Source organism: Thalassophryne amazonica, chromosome 3 (genome assembly GCF_902500255.1).
Source record: "Thalassophryne amazonica chromosome 3, fThaAma1.1, whole genome shotgun sequence".
Taxonomy (NCBI): domain Eukaryota; kingdom Metazoa; phylum Chordata; class Actinopteri; order Batrachoidiformes; family Batrachoididae; genus Thalassophryne; species Thalassophryne amazonica.
In genome coordinates, this window is record NC_047105.1 from 60,686,759 (window position 1) to 60,704,230 (window position 17,472).

The window sequence follows — 17,472 nt, forward strand, 5'->3', positions numbered from 1 at the left end:
GTTTCAAAAAAGCTGGGACAGTGGCAACAAAAGACTTGGAAAGTTGATGAATGCTCAAAGAACACCTGTTTGGAACATTCCACAGGTGAACAGGTTAATTGTAAACAAGTGAGTGTCATGATTGGGTATAAAAGGAGCATCCCCAAAAGGCTCAGCCGTTCACAAGCAAAGATGGGGCGAGGATCACCACTTTGTGAACAACTGCATGAAAAAAATAGTCCAACAGTTTAAGAACAATGTTTCTCAAAGTTCAATTGCAAGGAATTTAGGGATTCCATCATCTACAGTCCATAATATAATCAGAAAATTCAGAGAATCTGGAGAACTTTCTACACGTAAGCGGCAAGGCCAAAAACCAACATTGGATGCCCGTGACCTTCAATCCCTCAGGCGGCACTGCATTAAAAACCAACATCATTGTGTAAAGGATCTTACCATGTGGGCTCAGGAGCACTTCAGAAAACCATTGTCAGTTAACGCAGTTCGTCCCTACATCTACAAGTGCAAGTTAAAACTCTGCTATGCAAAGCGAAAACCATACATCAACAACATCCATAAATGCTGCTGCCTTCTCTGGGCCTGAGCTCATTTGAAATGGAGAGACGCAAAATGGAAAAGTGTGCTGTGGTCTGACGAGTCCACCATTTCAAATTGTTTTTGGAAATCGTGGCCGTCGCGTCCTCTGGACAAAAGAGGGAAAAGACCATCCAGATTGTTACCAGCACAAAGTTCAAAAGCCAGCATCTGTGATGGTATGGGGGTGTGTTAGTGCCCATGGCATGGAAACTAACACACCCCCATACCATCACATCTGTGATGGCACCATCAATGCTGAAAGGTACATCCAGGTTTTGGAGCAACACATGCTGTCATTCAAGCGACGTCTTTTTCAGGGACGTCCCTGCTTATTTCAGCAAGACAATGCAAAGCCACATTCTGCACGTGTTACAATCAATCAATCAATCAATCAATTTTTTTATATAGCGCCAAATCACAACAAACAGTTACCCCAAGGCGCTTTATATTGTAAGGCAAGGCCATACAATAATTATGTAAAACCCCAACGGTCAAAACGACCCCCTGTGAGCAAGCACTTGGCTACAGTGGGAAGGAAAAACTCCCTTTTAACAGGAAGAAACCTCCAGCAGAACCAGGCTCAGGGAGGGGCAGTCTTCTGCTGGGACTGGTTGGGGCTGAGGGAGAGAACCAGGAAAAAGACATGCTGTGGAGGGGAGCAGAGATCGATCACTAATGATTAAATGCAGAGTGGTGCATACAGAGCAAAAAGAGAAAGAAACAGTGCATCATGGGAACACAATAGCGTGGCTTCGTAGTTAAAGAGTACGGGTACTAGACTGGCTTGCCTGCAGTCCAGACCTGTTGCCCATTGAAAATGTGTGGCGCATTAGGAAGCACAAAATACGACAACGGATACCCCGGACTGTTGAACAACTGAAGTCGTACATCAAGCAAGAATGGGAAAGAATTCCACCTACAAAGCTTCAACAATTAGTGTCCTCAGTTCCCAAACACTTATTGAGTGTTGCTAGAAGGAAAGGTGATATGACACAGTGGTAAACATACCACTGTCCCAGCTTTTTTGAAACGTGTTGCAGGCATCCATTTCAAAATGAGCAAACATTTGCACAAAAATAATAAAGTTTATCAGTTTCAACATTAAATATCTTGTCTTTGTGGTGTATTCAACTGAATACAGGTTGAAGAGGATTCGCAAATCATTGTATTCTGTTTTTATTTACCTTTTACACAACATCCCAACTTCACTGGATTTGGGATTGTACTTATAATGACTAGTGCAGTGCCTGTAGGAAGTTTGTATTCCTATAAATAATTGGGAGCCTAAGTAGATTTCTCATGGATGGTCGTATGAGGCTGTGTTTGAATGTGGGATGTACAAAGAGTTGTCCTTATATTATCTTATTATTTTAATATAGTATTTCATATTGTTTTTAAAAAAAATCAGTTATCAGCTGCAGGGGATGGTGGCCAAGTGGTTAATGTGCTTGGTGCCAAGTGGTTAATGTGCTTGGTTTCAGTTCAGAATGCTCCGGGTTCAAATCCCACCCCTGCCACATTTCTCCATGTAATTGTTGTGTGGGCCGCCAGAAGAGGAGGTACTGCTGGCCAACCACCAGAGGGCGCCCTGCCTGAAGTGCAGGCTTCAGGCACGAGAGGGCGCTGCCGCCACGGACACAGCCGGGGGTGACAGCTGTCACTCATTATCTCATGACAGCTGTCACCCATCTACACTTCATCATACTACTCCATAAAACCCGGACGTCATCTCCACCTCGTTGCCGAGATATCATCGACCTGTGAAGGTAATATCCTCAGCCGGAAGCTAATTGTGTCTTAGTCTGAATTCATTTTGCAGCTGCTTTCCTGTGGAGTGCCTTATCAGTGAGGTTGGTGTAATCAGCGACGGCTTCGCTTCACACCCCAGCCAGATAAGTGTTGAGACAGGAGCTGCACGAGTGTGTGTGAGAGGTGGAGGTGGAATCTCCACCATTGTTGTTACTGGGTGTACACACACCCACTTCTTATTGTTTCTGCTCCTCGCCAGCAGTACCAGATCCGACATTCGGACACGGTGGCCACCTGGGGACTCGGGACTTGGCGGCTCCAGTATTCTCCAGGTTCGGTGGTGGAGGAAATCGTGGGGTTCCGGTTCTTCTCAGGACAGACGTCTTCTATCCTCGAGCCTGCCCACACGTCACCATTGTGGATTGACTGTTTGCAAAATTCTGTATTCCTCCATATTGTGGTTGTGCTCATTCACAACAGTAAAGTGTTCATATTCGACTCTTTCATTGTCCGTTCATTTACGCCCCCTGTTGTGGGTCCGTGTCACTACACTTTCCCAACAGGATATCTCGGCCAGCGTCATGGATCCCGAGGGGCGTCACCCATCTGTTGAACAGCCAATGGAAGAGCAGGGTGCACAGGCGTCTGCAGGAGGCGTGATTGGTGAGTTGCAGCAAATCCTCACTGCCTTTACCGCTCGGTTGGATCTGATGACCGAGCAAAACGTCATCCTTAATCGCAGGATGGAGGCTCTCACCGCACAGGTGGAAGCGCACGCTCAGGGCACTGCAGCAGCTCCTTCTCCTGCCGACCCAGTGCAGAATATAGACGTTCCACTGGTTGTTCAACGACCCCCCCCCCCACCATCCCCTGAAGCATACATAAGTCCCCCAGAGCTGTATGGAGGTTGTGTGGAGACGTGCGCGGACTTTCTTATGCAGTGCTCGCTCGTCTTTGCACAACGTCCCGTAATGTACGCGTCTGACGCCAGTAAGGTGGCTTATGTAATTAACTTGCTTCGTGGTGAGGCACGCGCTTGGGCTACGGCGCTTTCGGAGCAAAATTCACGGCTCCTTACCACTTATACTGGGTTTGTGAGGGAGTTCAGAACGGTTTTTGATCACCCTAACAGAGGAGAGACTGCTTCAACAGTGCTGCTGTCAATGAGACAGGGGCACCGGAGCGCAGCCAAATATGCAGTCGACTTCCGCATCGCGGCTGCGACGTCCGGCTGGAATAACGCTGCGCTCCGCGCCGCCTTCATAAACGGACTGTCGTCGGTCCTGAAGGAGCACCTGGTAGCGAAGGAAGAACCGCGGGATTTAGATGGGCTTATTGATCTCGTTATACGGTTAGACAATCGGTTGGAGGAACGCCGTCGGGAGCGAGACGAAGGACGTGGCTGGGCACGCGCCGTCCCTCTCCCTTCCGGGTCCGAAAAGGTTCCGCCCTCCCCACGCTCCACAGCCTCAGCGCTCTGTGTGGCAACAGCTCCCCCTGCTGACGAAGCTATGGACACGAGCAGGGCCACATTTAACAGACAGAGGAGGCTGGCCCGCGGGGAGTGCTTTGTCTGCGGCTCGAGTGTGCACCAGCAGAGAGACTGCCCCAAGCGGTTTAAACAACAACGCCCGCCCCTAGAAACTGGGCTTAGGGTGGGCCAAGACATTCACGTGGGACACACACATATTTCCACACGACTCCCAGTTACAATCCTGAGCGGGGATTTAACCCTTCAAGCCCCAGCACTGGTGGACACGGGGTCAGAAGGGAATCTGGTAGACAGCAGATGGGCTAGGGAGATAGAGCTCCCTCTGGTGGCGCTCCCTTCGCCATTGCAGGTGCGGGCACTAGATGGCACCCTTCTCCCTTTAATCACACACAAGACACAACCAGTAACTCTGGTGGTGTCTGGAAATCATTGGGAGGAGATCGAGTTTTTTGTGACTCCTTCTACCTCCCGAGTGATTTTGGGCTTCCCGTGGATGTTGAAACACAATCCCCGGATTGATTGGCTGTCTGGGGTGGTGGTTCAGTGGAGCGAAACCTGCCATCAGATGTGTTTAGGTTCCTCCCGGTTTACAGGCTACAGAGGAGGTCAAAGTCCCTCCCAATCTGACGGCAGTGCCGGCTGAGTACCACGATCTTGCTGACGTCTTCAGCAAGGATCTGGCACTCACACTTCCCCCGCACCGTCCGTACGATTGTGCCATTGATTTGATTCCAGGCGTGGAGTTCCCGTCCAGCAGGCTGTACAACCTCTCACGACCTGAGCGCGAATCAATGGAGACCTACATCCGGGACTCATTAGCTGCCGGGCTGATCCGGAATTCCACCTCCCCGATGGGTGCAGGTTTCTTTTTTGTGGGCAAGAAAGATGGTGGACTCCGTCCATGCATTGATTACAGAGGCCTGAATGAGATTACCGTTCGCAATCGATACCCGTTGCCCTTATTAGATTCCGTGTTCACCGCCCTGCATGGAGCCAAAATCTTTACAAATTTGGATCTTAGGAATGCGTATCACCTGGTTCGGGTCCGGAAGGGAGACGAGTGGAAGACGGCATTTAACACCCCATTAGGTCATTTTGAGTACCTGGTCATGCCGTTCGGCCTCACTAACGCCCCCGCGACGTTCCAAGCTTTGGTTAATGACGTCTTGCGGGACTTCCTGCACCGATTCGTCTTCGTATATCTGGACGATATACTCATCTTTTCTCCGGACCCTGAGACTCATGTCCAGCATGTACGTCAGGTCCTGCAGCACTTGTTGGAGAACCGGCTGTTTGTGAAGGGCGAGAAGTGCGAATTCCACCGCACTTCTTTGTCCTTCCTGGGGTTTATCATCTCCTCCAACTCCGTCGCCCCTGATCCGGCCAAGGTTGCGGCGGTGAGAGATTGGCCCCAACCAACAAGCCGTAGGAAGCTGCAACAGTTCCTCGGCTTTGCTAATTTCTACAGCAGGTTCATTAAGGGCTACAGTCAGATAGTTAGCCCCCTGACAGCCCTGACCTCTCCAAAAGTCCCCTTCACCTGGTCGGATCGGTGCGAAGCCGCGTTCAAGGATCTGAAACGACGGTTCTCGACTGCACCAGTTCTGGTGCAGCCCGACCCTAGCCGCCAGTTTGTGGTTGAAGTGGACGCCTCTGACTCAGGGATAGGAGCCGTGCTATCCCAGAGCGGAGAGACCGATAAGGTTCTTCACCCGTGTGCCTACTTTTCTCGCAGGTTGACCCCAGCTGAACGGAACTATGACGTCGGCAACCGAGAACTCCTTGCGGTGAAAGAGGCTCTTGAGGAGTGGAGACACCTGTTGGAGGGAGCGTCTGTGTCGTTCACGGTTTTCAATGACCATCGGAACCTGGAGTATATCAGGACCGCCAAGCGGCTGAACCCCAGGCAAGCCCGCTGGTCACTGTTCTTCGGACGTTTTGACTTCCAGATCACCTATCGCCCCAGGACCAAGAACCAGAGATCAGATGCCTTGTCCCGGGTACACGAAGACTAAGTCAAAACTGAGCTGTCGGATCCACCGGAGCCCATCATTCCGGAGTCCACTATCATGGCCACCCTCACCTGGGACGTGGAGAAGACCATCCAGGAGGTCCTGGCACGGAGCCCGGATCCCGGAACTGGGCCGAAGAACCGTCTTTACGTCCCACCAGAGGCCAGAGCTGCAGTCTTGGATTTCTGTCACGGTTCCAAGCTCTCCTGTCATCCAGGGGTGCGAAGGACCATGGCAGTTGTCCGGCAGCGCTTCTGGTGGGCGTCTATGGAGGCCGACATCCGGGAGTATATCCAGGCCTGCACCACCTGTGCCAGGGGCAAGGCAGACCACAAAAGGTCCCAAGGACTTCTCCAGCCGCTTCCTGTGCCTCATCGCCCCTGGTCCCATATCGGCCTGGATTTCGTCACGGGCCTCCCGCCGTCCCAGGGCAACACCACCATCCTCACGACAGTGGACCGATTCTCCAAGGCGGCCCACTTTGTGGCCCTCCCGAAGCTCCCAACGGCCCAGGAGACAGCAGACCTCCTGGTCCACCACGTCGTCCGTCTGCATGGGATACCAACTGACGTAATCTCGGATCGTGGTCCCCAGTTTTCCTCTCAAGTCTTGAGGAGTTTCTGCAGAGAACTGGGGGCCACCATGAGCCTCTCGTCCGGGTACCACCCACAGACGAACAGACAGGCAGAACGGGCCAACCAAGAGTTGGAACAGACCCTCCGCTGTGTGACATCCGCGCACCCGACGGCCTGGAGTAACCATCTGGCCTGGATCGAGTATGCACATAACAGCCAGGTGTCTTCTGCCACTGGCCTCTCCCCATTTGAGGTGTGTCTAGGGTACCAGCCCCCGTTGTTTCCCGTGGTGGAGGGAGAGGTCGGTGTGCCCTCGGTCCAGGCCCACCTGCAGAGGTGCCGTCGGGTGTGGCGTACCGCCCGTTCTGCCTTGTTAAAGGCCCGGACGAGGGCTAAGGCCCATGCAGACCACCGGCGATCCCCGGCCCCTGCATACCAGCCCGGGCAGGAGGTGTGGTTATCAACGAAGGACATCCCCCTCCAAGTGGACTCCCCTAAGTTGAAGGACAGGTTCATCGGACCATTCAAAATCCTCAAGATCCTCAGCCCTGCCGCAGTGAAGCTCCAACTCCCAGCTTCACTGCGGATCCATCCTGTTTTCCATGTGTCCAGACTGAAACCACACCACACCTCACCCGTCTGTGCTCCCTGTCCGGCGCCGCCTCCTGCCCGGATCATTGATGGGAAGCCGGCTTGGACAGTGCGCCGGCTCCTGGACGTCCGTCGAATGGGCCGGGGGTTCCAGTATTTGCTGGACTGGGAGGGGTATGGACCCGAAGAATGCTCCTGGGTGAAGAGGAGCTTCATCCTGGACCCGGCCCTCCTGGCCGATTTCTACCGCCGACACCCAGATAAACCTGGTCGGGCGCCAGGAGGCGCCCGTTGAGGGGGGGGTACTGCTGGCCCACCACCAGAGGGCGCCCTGCCTGAAGTGCGGGCTTCAGGCACGAGAGGGCCACGGACACAGCTGGGGGTGACAGCTGTCATTATCTCATGACAGCTGTCACCCATCTACACTTCATCATACTACTCCATAAAACCCGGACGTCATCGACCTGTGAAGGTAATATCCTCAGCCAGAAGCTAATTGTGTCTTAGTCTGAATTCATTTTGCAGCTGCTTTCCTGTGGAGTGCCTTATCAGTGAGGTTGGTGTAATCAGCGATGGCTTCGCTTCACACCCCAGCCAGATAAGTGTTAAGACAGGAGCTGCACGAGTGTGGGTGAGAGGTGGAGGTGGAATCTCCACCATTGTTGTTACTGGGTGTACACACACCTACTTCTTATTGTTTCTGCTCCTCGCCAGCAGTACCAGATCCGACATTCGGAGACGATGGCCACCTGGGGACTCGGGACTTGGCGGCTCCAGTATTCTCCAGGTTCGGTGGTGGAGGAAATCGTGGGGTTCCGGTTCTTCTCAGGACAGACGTCTTCTATCCTCGAACCTGCCCACACGTCACCGTTGTGGATTGACTGTTTGCAAAATTCTGTATTCCTCCGTATTGTGGTTGTGCTCATTCACAACAGTAAAGTGTTCATATTCGACTCTTTCATTGTCCGTTCATTTACGCCCCCTGTTGTGGGTCCGTGTCACTACACTTTCCCAACAGTAATGTGGAGTTGCATCAGGAAGGCATCCAGCGTAAAACTTGTGCCAATTCAACATGCAGATCCACCTTGGATTTGCTGTGGCAACCCCGAGTACAAACAAGGGAGCAGCCGAAGGGACTTACTTTTTAGTTTATCATCAGTTATGTGAAAATAAAAGGATTCCTATTAAACAGGTTATTGGAAGAGAGTCAGACAAAATTAAACAGAACATTTAGAATATTTGAAACCGCAAATCCTCAGTTCCCCACATCCTGAACACAGTTCATTTGAACTTAAATTCACAGCAAATATAAGATTTTATTCAGCTAATGTACTTACTGGAACCTTGTACAAAGTGTGGGAAAATATAAGATTTTATTCAACTTATGTACTTACTGAAACCTTGTACAAAGTGTGGGAAAATATAAGATTTTATTCAGCTAATGTACTTACTGGAACCTTGTACAAAGTGTGGGAAAATATAAGATTTTATTCAGCTTATGTACTTACTGAAATGTTGTACAAATAGTGGGAAATGTGTTGGTGTTAGCAACAAAATGGATTTTGGCTAACATCTCCTCAGTGTTGTCAAGTTAAACTCAATCGCAAGGAACACAGAGCACGCGTTTCACAGTAAAAGTATTTGCTGGGATGCTGGTATTAAACATTTTATTGTGAAATGGTGCGAGCAACATGAACTATCTGATGTTGTTTAACTTTTCTACCAGTAACAATAGCGAGCCATGCCACTTTGGAAGTACAAATGTTACAATGTTAATCAAAATAAAGGTTTTGAAAATTAATTCCCCAAATTTCCATAATAAAGCATGTACATCATCGTGCTATGCACGAGCCATATCCGAAAGCTGACGTGAATGTGACAAATAGCGAGATATGCGAGCCACATACGCGCACTCACACAGACACTTCTTGAGTTATGGACAGATAATAGTAATAATAATTTTATCAACTAAAGTGTTTAAATCACTCTGGGCCTATATCTTACTATGGGCCTATGTTTTGAGCCATATAAAAATAAGTTTACTTAATTGAACTTTTCTGCATAACTAAAGTGGGATGTGAAGCAATAGCTTATTAAAGTAATGTCTAAGCTCAGCATCACTGAATCTATTTAGGGTTCTAGCTTTAAATTCTGGTCAGTTAGAATGATGGAGGCCAAAAATATGAAAATGATGTGGTTAGTAATCTTCTCAAGCAAACATATAGGCTGTGATATCAGTCTTGGTTAAAGGCAAAGAAAAGGTGAAAATGTGCAAAAGAAAATACAAATACACAAATTAAGCAGTATAATTAAATACAATTTCTGGGGGTCTTCAGCAGCCCCCAGATCCCCTGCTGCCAAAGGTCCACTTTCACCAACCACCCCCCCCCCCCCCTTCACATCCTGGATACAGACCTGAAATTTTAATTGGTACTGAATTAAGTAAAAGCTATAGACAAGGTGTCCCCTTAAAATGTGTTTATCGTGAAGTATTTACGTAAATAATGTGTAGATTAAAGCCTTTCTATAAAATGATGCTGCATTAAAAAAGAGTAGCAATGATTAGTGAGTGCAATATAATCTTGTTCAGCAGGAGAACAATTTGCTGTTTTCTTAGCTGTCACCACCCTAATTTACCTTAACTCTTAGGATGTGATCACGAAAGGGTTTCTATAAAAAGGTAGATGGTGAACACCTGATGATTTGGCTGTGAAAAAAATTTCAGTCAGGTTTTTTTTTTTTTTACTTTAATCCCTGTACTTCATAGGACTCTCCACACATTCCCAAAGCCACACACAATTACGCACCATTTCGTCATAGGTTCTGTTGTCCGCCACAGGGAACGTGGTCTCCCCGCCCCCCTCGACAGTGTTCAAGTAGAAGAGAACTGTGATGTATCTAAATACACCAATGGAGAAGCATGTTTTGGGCAAAAATAAACTTAATCGCATCAACAAACATGTCAGGTGTCACAATGGAACATGACAATGACAATCTCCATATTGCTAAGAAATGCTAAATATTTCACCCAGTGAACACTGAGGACTTTGATGAATCTCACCTGCAGGACGTCTCAAAAGGAGTGGAAGCGTTAGCTGCAAGGCGAGTGTGTGTGCAGGCAGTTTCAGGATAGACGGGACCACTGTCATGATGGGCGTGGTAGTGCCCACCCTCCTCATAGCGAACCACCTGGAGCGGCTCGCTGAGATCCACTAATGCGGACGGTAGCCGGGTAAGCCGAGTCACCCTTTGTTCATACAAAATAAAGAGAATACATTGGTCCAAGCTGCAACAGAGGACCTGGTGAACCCCAAGTCACGGTGTATGTTTCTCACCTCGTCTTGATATCTTGGAGGACCTTATGCGCTCCTTTGCCCTGGTACAACCAAGTGTGTCTGCTGTTCCTCACTAGCTGGCTCCTTTTCACTCCACGCTGCTGCAGGTAACGCTGGAAAGCATCATTGCTCAGAAGCCTGAACTCTTCTAGACTCAGTAAACCTGTTGAAATATTGGATAACCTTCCATCAAGACCCTATCCAAATATCAGTGACCATATACACACAAAACAAAATGTGCTAAGATCACTGATAATGTTGCCTAAGATATACTTTCCAGAGGACCAGGAGTGCTTTGTGGAATATTACAAGATTCTGCCAAAAATTGGGAAAATTAGAGCTGAGCCAGATAATGAACCCAGTAATAGTGGGGTCATCCCTATGTTCCCAAGTCCCTATGTGCCCCAAATAAATATGGTAGATAATGGGACCATGATAAAAGGTCCAATGTTCCCAGGTTCCTATGTTCCCCAGTTCCAGGGCCCTATGTTCCCAGGGCAATAAATGGTAAATGGACTGCATTTTTCCATCTGCGTCAGACGCTCAAAGTGCTTTACAAATAATGCCTCACATTCACCCCAATGTGAGGGTGCTGCCATACAAGGTACTCATTACACAACTAGGGGATTAAGGACCTTGCCCAAGGGCCCTTAGTGATTTTCCGGTCAGGCTGGGATTGAACCGAGGATCCTCTGGTCTCAAGCCCAATGCTTTAACCACTAAATAATCACCTCCCCCAATATATTCCCCAGCTCTCTAAAGCACATAATGGGTACCTGTAAAGCATAAGGTCCCCTACCATGCAAAGAAATGGGATTAATGTTTGCAGAACAGAAAATTGAACTGGGGATCATGGACTCTGAGAACACAAGGCCCTGGGAACATAGGTATGCTCCCCTAATAGGAGCACCCGCATTACTGCTGACTTGTCCTTGTTTTGCAGATGGACGGCATTTTGAATGAACTAATTGTCTGTGCTAATTCTTCTAACCCCCCCCCCCCAAAAAAACAAACAAAAAAAACAAATCCACTACTCCATAAGTCATCTGGAGGCATGAAGAGCTGTTAGAATGAAAATCTGGACAAATTTCTGACGCAATTTTTTTTGCTGGACTGAGGAAGTACAAGAAGTCTTTGGCGGTGGGGGGAGTATCATGGACTATCTGTTTATCCAAGTTGACTGAGAACAATTTTGGACTCCTATTTAAAGTTCATGTTGGACTGTTGATGTCAAAGCACCACACCAAAATGTACACTCAACAAAAATATAAGCGCAACACTTTTGGTTTTGCTCCCATTTTGTATGAGATGAACTCAAAGATCTAAAACTTTTTCCACATACACAATATCACCATTTCCCTCAAATATTGTTCACAAACCAGTCTAAATCTGTGATAGTGAGCACTTCTCCTTTGCTGAGATAATCCATCCCACCTCACAGGTGTGCCATACCAAGATGCTGATTAGACAACATGATTAGTGCACAGGTGTGCCTTAGACTGCCCACAATAAAAGGCCACTCTGAAAGGTGCAGTTTTATCACACAGCACAATGCCACAGATGTCGCAAGATTTGAGGGAGCGTGCAATTGGCATGCTGACAGCAGGAATGTCAACCAGAGCTGTTGCTCGTGTATTGAATGTTCATTTCTCTACCATAAGCCGTCTCCAAAGGCGTTTCAGAGAATTTGGCAGTACATCCAACCAGCCTCACAACCGCAGACCACAGTGTAACCACACCAGCCCAGGACCTCCACATCCAGCATGTTCACCTCCCAAGATCGTCTGAGACCAGCCACTCGGACAGCTGCTGAACAATCGGTTTGCATAACCAAAGAATTTTGCACAAACTGTCAGAAACCGTCTCAGGGAAGCTCATCTGCATGCTCGTCGTCCTCATCGGGGTCTCAACCTGACTCCAGTTCGTCGTCGTAACCGACTTGAGTGGGCAAATGCTCACATTCGCTGGCGTTTGGCATGTTGGAGAGGTGTTCTCTTCACGGATGATGCGAAGGAGATGTGTTGCACTCCATGAGGCAAGTGGTGGTCACACCAGATACTGACTGGTATCCCCCCCCCAATAAAACAAAACTGCACCTTTCAGAGTGGCCTTTTATTGTGGGCAGTCTAAGGCACACCTGTGCACTAATCATGGTGTCTGATCAGCATCTTGATATGGCACACCTGTGAGGTGGGATGGATTATCTCAGCAAAGGAGAAGTGCTCACTATCACAGATTTCGACTGGTTTGTGAACAATATTTGAGGGAAATGGTGATATTGTGTATGTGGAAAAAGTTTTAGATCTTTGAGTTCATCTCATACAAAATGGAAGCAAAACCAAAAGTGTTGCGTTTATATTTTTGTTGAGTATAAGTCCCTTTTCTGCTGATAAATTAATTTACATAATATCAAGTGACAGGCATCTATTTTAGCCGTTATATAAAACAAATGAATGTTTTTCATTCTTTCAATGGAACAAATACTTTAATTCAGATAAAGTCTTGAAAAGATACCAAGGCACTCATCTAATAAAAAAGTTAAAATGCCTTTTAGGCATTTTAACTTTAACTCTACCAAACTAAAGTTAAAGTAGAGTAACTCTACTCTACTTTAACTCTACCAAGAGCACCATCTTAAAACAGGTTAGGTCCAAGTAGCACTCCAATGCCTCAGCTTTTCTAAATAACTTTAATTCGTTGAAGGCTGGAACATACCATTCCACCGTCGTCGCCTCGTTGAATGGAACATCCATCTTTCACTTTAGGAATATTTGTACCATTGAACCTCAAACATTCATTATTTGTACAGATTTTGCACTACAGACAGAGTGATAAATATGCAAATCCCTTCCAATCTTTCTTTGAGAAACATTTTTTTAACATTTTAAGTAATTTTCTCACATATTTGCTGACAAACTGGAGATCCTCTGCCCATCTATGCTCCTCAAAGACTCAACCTTTTGTGGATCAAAACACCTCTGTTGGAAGCCCTAAGGACAGTTGGAACATGCCCAGCTGTTAAACAATTTCTCAGATACTCACTCCACTGAAAGCCATCAAAAGCCGCCTGGATTTTACAAATGGTTATCAACACAGAGGTGTTTTTCCTGTGGCGGAGTGTCGCAGCAGATGCGAGCCGACGCTGCAATCCGTCCGCACGTCTTTCATTAAAAAAATCTCCTTTAACAGTGGAATATCCGGATAAAATGCTGAAACCGACTTCTTCTGAAACTTCTCTGTTCTCTCACGACGTCCTGGATCAATAGAGCCTGAAATGTGGAAGTTTTCAGCTTGAAACAGGCTGACGACGGCGCCAGGGAGCACTGCGCGACGTCTCGCACCGTGGGAAGTCCTTAAAGCGACAGTATCACCTCAAAATCTCTCATCAGCCGTTAAAATTTTCACCGAAAACCAGCTTAATTTTTCGAACCGTGTCCACTTCGATGTGCCTCACAGGTTTAGAAAAAAATTTGATCAAACAAAGCGCCAGTCTCTCAGCAACTTCTCAGACAAAGGAATTCCGACGAGGGGCTGGACGACTCCTCCCACAAGGAGTGCTCACAGGCGAATTACGTCACCGACAGGCGTGGAAAAACTCACGCATGCGCACGGAGGGTTCAAGTAATGTCTGACGTAAAAACATATGAATGAAATCCATATAGTTTTTGAAAAAAAATAAAAAGGACCGTTACTTTATTGACAGACCTCGTATGTTTGTTTTTTACAAAATTCAAGTATTTTCTGTGCAAAAATGACTTATGTATAAAACCCATAATATGTTTTCAACACAAACAGAAAATATGCAAATGCTTATAACGCCAATATGAATACCATTTCCATCTTTGTCGGCTTCAAGCCCAGCATAGATTTCTAGCAGATTTTCTGGTGTAAGCCAGATGCCGTCTCTCACTCGAGAGTGAGTCAGTATCTGTTAGAGTAGAAAACACAGCAGAAATTAAACAACTCTGAAGCAAATAAACACCTCTGTGTCCTAGGCATAATGTGCTGACACTCCACAAACTGACATACACCTCATGTAGCTGCAGCTGTCCATCCTGGTTGATGTCAAGGAGACCGAAGATCTCATCTGGGCTGAGGTTGAGTTCCTCAGCGAGCTCCTCCTGGCCATCCTGCACCATTAGCTGGCTTTCCATTAGACCCTTTAGCTGGGCCAACTGCATCACAACACGGCACTCATCCTCTGATAAGAACCCAGGAATCTCTGCAGAAATGCACAGAGGCAGACAGAGATACAGCTGCAGAGGGAAACCTCTGGGCTCAGCAGGGTAGAAACATTATTTGCAGCATGTTCTCATTTTCTGACTCACTGCACCATCATATTGCATTTGTCACTTGGTGTTATACTGCCAACTGAGCACCTGCTCTTTACTCACATGTATTTCCTTGATTAATGTTCCAGGCCTGCACTGCTCTCAGGTGCAGCTGTGCCCACAGCCGGCCCTAGCCATTTTGGTGCGCTAGGTGAGATTACCCCCCCCCCCCCCCCCCCCACTTACTGCACAAACGCCACCCCAAACATTAATGGACATTAACTGTATGACAAACCTTAAAGGTTTAACCGTTGATCCAACACACAAACAAACAAACTAAAATAGCATCAATAAAAAAAATAATATGAAATAACACAAAAGCACAGTTCCTGTTTAAATTTTGTGCTAATATTTAGAATGTCCTGACAGCCCCCACAATATGAATAATAATAACAAGTTGCTATGTTCAAACAATACAAAAGAGTGCAATATAATATAAAAACAGAATACAAAAGTTACAGTGCAGGTGAAGTCCCACTAACAGCAAATAATTTTCCCTTTTTTTCAACAAAATAAATGGAAATAGTGCTACAGTATGGCCACTGAATACTTTGCACTTGTATTTGGTAACAGGAAGGGTTCAGTAGTCCAAAGGTTCAGTAGTCTGTGTGTGTATTCTGCTCTATACACGTGTTAATAGTAATAATATATTATTATTAAATAAAACTTATTTTTCAAAGTATTAGAATCAGATGATCTCATTATAATAATTATTGTGTGCAAAAAACATCTTTAAAATGGCTACAAAATTGGCCATTAAGGAGTTTTAGGGGGTCTTACCCACCCGTCATCTCTGTGGGTCCGCCCCTGCACCTGCAGAGTGTGTGCGCAGCTCCAGAGAAATTTTTCGCCATCTGTTCTTATGGACTCCGTGCTCATCAGATAGCTGATCTTAAATACAATTATTGCATATTTGAAGTGAATCAGTGTGTTTGTGTATTTAAAAACACACACACACACACACACACACACACACACACACACACACACACACACACACACACACACACACACACACACACACACACACACAGTGCCTGGCATCGACCCCCTACAGGGAAAGGACTCACAATTGAATCAACCGACCTGTGAAAAAATGCCTTTATCATTTGTATTTTTATTGGATTTGATCAGAGCTTTTATTTCTTCATCAACAAGGTGCACAGTGGTTTTTGTCAATGCAGCTTTTGTGGAAAAGCTGCACTCCACATGTGAGGCTGTTTTTCACAGACGGCAGTCACAACATGTACGCGCTGTCGGGAAACCACTGAAACTCACGACGACACAAAAATCAATAAATAAATAAATTATGGGATATTATTTAAATACTCTAGTGGGATCAACTATGCAACTTCACTTCAGTGTTCACAGGAAAGGTATTTATTTCTATATGTATTTTTTATTTTCATTGTTAGCTGGTTTTATCTTTTCTGTTGTTTTGTTTCATCAGGTTCTTTTTGTCTCTTTCTCTAAAATTGTATTGTAGCATTATTAGTTATTATGAGTTATTATTACTATTGTTGTTGTTGCTATTATTATTAATATATGAATGAAAAGTAAATGAAAAAAAATACAATTTAACTCTTTTACGACAATGAACGCTGAGCCATTATTATACAGAAAACATGCACACACAACCTTCTGAGATGCGAACAGCTTAATGCTAACTTTAACATTGAAAACGCCATAGACATGCTAACTATGCTATCGGTTAAGTTATAAAATACATCTATCAACTGTTTCAGAAGACCATAACAGGTCGGTTTAACATAAAAAAGGTAAATATTACTCACAGACTTATGCTCTTTAGGGTTTTAGCGGGGTAAATTAAGATAAAGTGCAATAAAACAATGAATCAATGAAGCACCAGATCAAAGCAGCGCATCGATCTGCGAATCACTGCTTCGATTGGTTCAAGGTTCAAAGCAAAGCCACGCTGCAGAAAGGTTGATTACAGACCCACTGCAGGGTCTGTAATCAATGTAGAGAAATGATAATTTTCCTGACAAACACCCCCCCCCCCCCCCAAAAAAAAACAACAAAAAAAAAAAACAATGGCCACTCTGAAGGACCGATAAGGGAACTGTTAAGCAAAAAGGTTATTGATGTCGGTGGATCGAATCATTTCTTAACGATACCCGAAAGGAACCGGTTCTCGATACCCAACCCTAGTTGAATGTTTGGTCTCCAAAGTAAACGTCATCCATTGTATTCTATGACATGTGACATATGTTATCCTGTAACATGAAAACTAAAAGCATGACAGATGGTGCAAACTATTCCTTATTAGAACCCTATTAACCCAAATAATAATTCCTTTTAAGTGGTACCGATTAGGTCAAAATTGATGACTGGCTCATAGACAACTTCAACTTTATCTAAAGCCTGGGTCTTGTAGTGACGCTTAGGACTAGTGGCTGGCAATCACCTTAGTATTTCTTTTGTTTTTCTTGTTGCTTAATGACATATTATAAATTATTTGTAGTCTTTCTGTTGCCTAATTGTGTTTTTTTTTTTTTTCTCTCTCTCTCTGAGGTGTGGCTCCATCCAGAAGAGGGAGTGGGTGTCTTCTTCTGCAAGCCTCCTGTCCTAGACACCAGCACAGACTCCTAAAATTTCCTCTATATTTGAATTGTCAAGTGTGTCGGTAGTATGGGGGGTCACCCCTTTGAGTCTGGTCTGCTTGAGGTTTCTTCCTCAAATCATCAGAGGGAGTTTTTCTTTACCACTGTTGCCCGTGTGCTTGCTCTAGGGGTTGGTAAGGTTAGATCTTACTTGTATGACGCGCCTTGAGGCAGCTGTGTTGTGATT

The 17,472-nt window shown here is 46.1% G+C and overlaps 1 protein-coding gene across 1 annotated transcript in view; it reads right to left on the bottom strand.

Annotated features, from left to right (window-relative positions):
- Positions 1-17,472, bottom strand: part of p4htm (prolyl 4-hydroxylase, transmembrane (endoplasmic reticulum)) — a 39,750-nt gene that overhangs the window by 12,514 nt on the left and 9,764 nt on the right. The window contains exons 3-7 of the mRNA XM_034166454.1: positions 14,362-14,552; positions 14,162-14,258; positions 10,331-10,493; positions 10,057-10,242; positions 9,803-9,893 (exon numbers count right to left, since the gene is read on the bottom strand). Of these exons, the coding sequence (XP_034022345.1) occupies positions 9,803-9,893; positions 10,057-10,242; positions 10,331-10,493; positions 14,162-14,258; positions 14,362-14,552 (728 nt within the window). The remainder of the gene's footprint in view (positions 1-9,802; positions 9,894-10,056; positions 10,243-10,330; positions 10,494-14,161; positions 14,259-14,361; positions 14,553-17,472) is intronic.